General features: G+C 47.9%; 1 protein-coding gene across 1 annotated transcript; it reads right to left on the bottom strand.

Moving 5' to 3' along the window:
• Window positions 1–1,000: 1,000 nt before the first annotated feature.
• On the bottom strand, window positions 1,001–1,797 carry LOC119314220 (protein H2A.6-like). Its single transcript, XM_037588979.1, has 2 exons — window positions 1,578–1,797; window positions 1,001–1,458 (listed from the first exon to the last, which is right to left on the bottom strand). The coding sequence occupies exons 1-2, from the start codon at window positions 1,752–1,754 to the stop codon at window positions 1,204–1,206; spliced, it is 432 nt and encodes a 143-aa protein (XP_037444876.1). The 5' UTR covers window positions 1,755–1,797; the 3' UTR covers window positions 1,001–1,203.
• Between the last annotated feature and the right edge of the window lie 3,170 nt (window positions 1,798–4,967).

Genomic DNA, 4,967 nt, shown 5'->3' with positions numbered 1-4,967 from the left:
GGTGCTTGTGGCGTTGTTGCTTGTGATGACTGGGGTGATTTTATAGCCGCAACAAGTTGGGTTGTGCCCAATATCCGTGATGTGGATTCAGCTGAGCTAATTGCAATAAGGAACGGACTGTACTTGGCGGGCCATATCGGTTGTACTACGGTGGAAATCAAGTCTGATTGTTCCTTTGCCGTTGATACTATCAACCAAATTGAGGACTACTTAGGTCCTGAGGTAGCAACCATCACCGAGTGCAAAGTACTGATTGTGGACTTTGCAAATATATCCTTCAAACACTGTTTCAGATAGGCAAATTAGATGGCAGACGAAATACCAAAGAACTCTTTTTGCAATAGATTTTCAGGTTCATGGGATGATGAGATCCCTGACTTTATTTCTCATTTGCTTGTAAATGACATGTCCACTTTTTATTCCTCAATGTGGATATGTCATTTTTTTTCCACTTTGAGGAATAAAAACTTTTTGATGTCAAAAAAAAATACCTCTGTTATCTAATATAAGACATTTTAGCTATTTCAAAATATTGACTACACACGTACTAAAATGAGTTAACATACATACTAAAATATGTCTACATACATACGAATAAAGAAAAAGCTAAAAGGCCTTATATTAGGGAACAAAGGGAGTAGTTTGCATCTAGCAGTCGAATGCTTCTCAGGTTTGTAGTTCGGAAGGTTAAATTGTCTGCATGAATATTTTGAGCATGGTCAAGCTATAACTTGGCATATTTGTCTGCAGGACTTCTGTTCCGAAGCATCTTGCTTATTACACCCTCTGTTCCTAAATGTAAGACATTTTGTCAGTTTAATTTAAATTGACAAAACGCCTACCTTTCAACTATTCCTGGTCCAATTTAGCGCCACCATCATTTCTTAGTTTCAGAACGTAGAAGATGGAAATATGCGAACTCATAAGCTTCCCCCGCAGGGCGGTGAAAGATGATAATATACCATCAGTCAGGCATGATTCATTCAAAGATTCGGTTTCCTGCAGCTTGATAGGTCTATTATTTGTGTGATTGACATAACATAAGAGGAGGGGCTGAAATTGAGTACTACCCTGTTTGTTTCGGTGAGCAAAGAGCGGGGGGATTTTCAGATGATGGAAGAGAGAAGTCCATACAGATGACAAATGTTCAGAAGCAAAAGCAGGTGGCGATCATTCACAATATCAATTGCAGACAGCTACTCCTTAATTTGTGGCTGCGGCCTTCTTGGGGGACTTGGTAGCGGCGGCCTTCTTCTTGGGCTCCTTCCCGGCGGCGCCGGCGCCGTTCTTGGGGAGCAGCGCGGAGTTGATGTAGGGCACCACGCCGCCGTAGGCGATGGTGACGCCGGCGAGCAGCCGGCTGAGCTCCGGGTCGCCCTGGACCGCGATCATCAGGTGGCGCGGGATGATGCGGGCCTTCTTGGTTTCCTTGGCCGCGTCGCCAGCGAGCTCCAGGACCTGCGATTCAGCCATGAACGAAATCGGTCATCCGTCCAGCACGAGAGGAACGGGACCGGGCAAAAAGGCAGATGCTCGAGGAGGATGCAGATCAGATGTCGAACAAAAACGGTCGCTACCTCGGCGGCGAGGTACTCGAGGACGGCGGCGAGGTAGACGGGGGCGCCGGAGCCGACGCGCTGCGCGTAGCGGCCCTTCTTGAGGTAGCGCCCGATCCGGCCGACGGGGAACTGGAGTCCGGCACTGACGGAGCGGGTCACCGCCTTCTTCCTCACGACGCCCTTCCTGCCGGCCATCTTGCTGCTTCTCCGGCGAGGGGGGGACGCTACTCGAGGTGCGGGGAGCAGCGGTGCTGGATCGGGATGCTGCGCGCTGCTCTGCTCTGAGTCTGTGGGCTGGAACGGCACCGGAGGCGCGGGTTTTATCGGGCGGCTGGAGCTTCGCGGGAGGAGGGTCGATCCGTGGGAGCACCGGATGGACCAATCGGAGCGCACCGATTTGGCGTCGTGCATGACGAATTTGGTCAACTTTGCTTGTTTCTAAGTCTTCTTTAAAGTTTTTAATAATATGAACTACATATAGATTTTTTTTAAGAAAACTACATATAGATTTTTTTTGAGCAACTGCACCCTTTATTAAACGTTCAAACACATGGGGATACAGATAATATCGGGCAAAATACTAAGCCACACATGGTGTCCGGGGCTAAGAGAGGCAGCTGCCTTTGCTAAAGCATGTGCTTCTGCGTTATGCTTCCTATTCTCATGAAGAAACTTTACATCCTGGAAATGACTCCTCTCGTGCTTGATATCTTGTAAGATAGAAAAGTATCGGTAAGGAACTTCGTCTTGTATGTTCATCACTACCTCCAAGGAATCTGAGGCCACACATATGGATTGAACCTGCAAATCCAAGGCGAGAGAGAGAGGGCCTCGCAACATGCCTGTGCTTCGAGTATAGTTGGGTCGAGGCGGCCTTCATAGATAATGGCGCCATGTATCGACCGCCGCGTGACAGATAGCGCACTTCGCTGAGTCAGCCATACTTCGGTGTTTTTGGACCTCTCCGGTTGGGATCGAGCTCTTGGCCAACCTCCAGGCGAAGACCCGTACTTTCGAGGGAACTGCGGCACCCCATAGTCTAGACCAGGACCGGCGATCTGCATCAGCCCGCGAGTGCCCCTCGGTGTGTTCAAGCCAATCAGTGCGTTGTTGTTTTGTGGAGGACAGAACTTTATATGCCGACCTCACCGTGAAAACGCCCTTGCGTTCATAATGCCAAGCCCAGAAACCGTCGTGGACTCGAGAGAGAGCTGAGAGGGATGTTGAGGATTGCTTCCTTGTCCATTGCATAGAGGTGCATTTCAAGAACATCGACATCCCAGGAAGAGGTGACCGGGTTGATGAGTTCTGACACCATTTGTGGAGGGTTGGTCGTCTTCGGGCACACCGGTCGGAGCTTAAAATCTCGTGGTATCCAGTTATCCACCCAAATGTTGGTGTCCTCGCCGGAGCCGATACGTTTCACGAGACCAAGCTACAATGTGTCTCGGCCTTTAATCAGAGAGCGCCAGACTTGAGATGGGTTTCTGCCCAGCTCGGCTTCAAGGATCAACGATGTAGGATAATAGACAGCTTTGAGAATACGAGCGCTCAGGGAATTTGGTTCCTGGAGGAGAGGCCAAGCTTGCCGCGCAAGCAAGGCTAGATTAAAGAGTTCGATGTCACGGAATCCCATACCCCTGATACGTCTCTGTCGTATCTCTAATTTTTGATTATTCCATGCCAATATTATTCAACTTTCATATACTTTTGGCAACTTTTTATACTATTTTTGGGACTAACATATTGATCCAGTGCCCCGTGCCAGATCCTGTTTGTTGCATGTTTTTTGTTTCGCAGAATATCCATATCAAACGGAGTCCAAACGAAATAAAAACTGACTGAGATTTTTTTTGGAATATATATGATTTTTGGGAAGAAGAATCCACACGAGATGGTGCTCGAGGGGCCCACGAGGTAGGGGGCGCGCCCTGGGGAGGCAGGCGCACCCTTGACCCTCGTGGCCACCCCGTAAGGCGGTTGATGCCCTTCTTTCGCCGTAAGAAAGCTAATTTCCGGATAGAGATCGTGTCAAAATTTCAGCCCAATCGGAGTTACGGATCTTCGGAAATATAAGAAACGGTGAAAGGGAAGAATCTGAGAACGCAGAAACAGAGAGAGACAGATCCAATCTCGGAGGGGCTCTCGCCCCTCCCGTGCCATGGAGGCCATGGACCAGAGGGAAAACCCTTCTCCCATCTAGGGAGGAGGTCAAGGAAGAAGAAGAAGGAGGGGGCTCTCTCCCCCTCGCTTCCGGTGGCACCGGAGTGCCACCGGGGGCCATCATCATCACCGCGATCTACACCAACACCTCCGCCATCTTCACCAACATCTCCATCACCTTCCCCCCTCTATCTACAGCGGTCCACTCTCCTGCAACCCGTTGTACGCTCTACTTGAACATGGTGCTTTATGCTTCATATTATTATCCAATGATGTGTTGCCATCCTATGATGTCTGAGTAGATTTTCGCTGTCCTATCGGTGGTTGATGAATTGCTATGATTGATTTAATTTGCTTGTGGTTATGTTGCTGTCCTTTGGTGCCCATCATATGATTGCGCGCTTGGATCACACCATAGGGTTAGTTGTATGTTGATAGGACTATGTTTTGGAGGGCAAGAGTGACAGAAGCTTCAACCTAGCATAGAAATTGATGCATACGGGATTGAAGGGGGACCAATATATCTTAATGCTATTGTTGGGTTTTACCTTAATGAACATTAGTAGTTGCGGATGCTTGCTAATAGTTCCAATCATAAGTGCATAGAATTCCAAGTTAGGGATGACATGCTAGCAGTGGCCTCTCCCACATAATACTTGCTATCAGTCTAGTAAAGTAGTCAATTGCTTAGGGGCAATTTCGCAACTCCTACCACCACTTTTTCAAACTTGCTATATTTACTTTATTGTTTCTTTATCTAAATAGCCCCTACTTTTTATTTACATACTCTTTATTATCTTGCAAACCTATCCAACAACACCTACAAAGTACTTCTAGTTTCATACTTGTTCTAGGTAAAGCGAACGTCAAGCGTGCGTAGAGTTGTATCGGTGGTCGATAGAACTTAAGGGGATATTTGTTCTACCTTTAGCTCCTTGAGGGAGTCCTGGATTAGGGGGTGTTCGGATAGCCGGACTATACCTTCAGCCGGACTCCTGGACTATGAAGATACAAGATTGAAGACTTTGTCCCGTGTCCGGATGGGACTTTCCTTGGCGTGGAAGGCAAGCTTGGAGATGCGGATATTCAAGATCTCCTACCATTCTAACCGACTCTATGTAACCCTAACCCTATCCGGTGACTATATAAACCGGAGGGTTGTAGTCCGTAGGACAGAATCAACTCCATACACAACAATCATACCATAGGCTAGCTTCTAGGGTTTAGCCTCCTTGATCTCGTGGT

This window comes from Triticum dicoccoides, chromosome 6A (assembly GCF_002162155.2).
Source record: "Triticum dicoccoides isolate Atlit2015 ecotype Zavitan chromosome 6A, WEW_v2.0, whole genome shotgun sequence".
Taxonomy (NCBI): domain Eukaryota; kingdom Viridiplantae; phylum Streptophyta; class Magnoliopsida; order Poales; family Poaceae; genus Triticum; species Triticum dicoccoides.
This window is presented reverse-complemented; position numbering and strand designations above follow the sequence as displayed.

Coding starts and splice junctions, on each gene's coding strand:
- LOC119314220 (XM_037588979.1), bottom strand. CDS start 1,754: ATGGCCGGCAGGAAGGGCGTCGTGAGGAAGAAGGCGGTGACCCGCTCC. Junction 1,459..1,577: donor TCGAGTACCTCGCCGCCGAG/GTAGCGACCGTT, acceptor GCTGAATCGCAG/GTCCTGGAGCTCGCTGGCGA.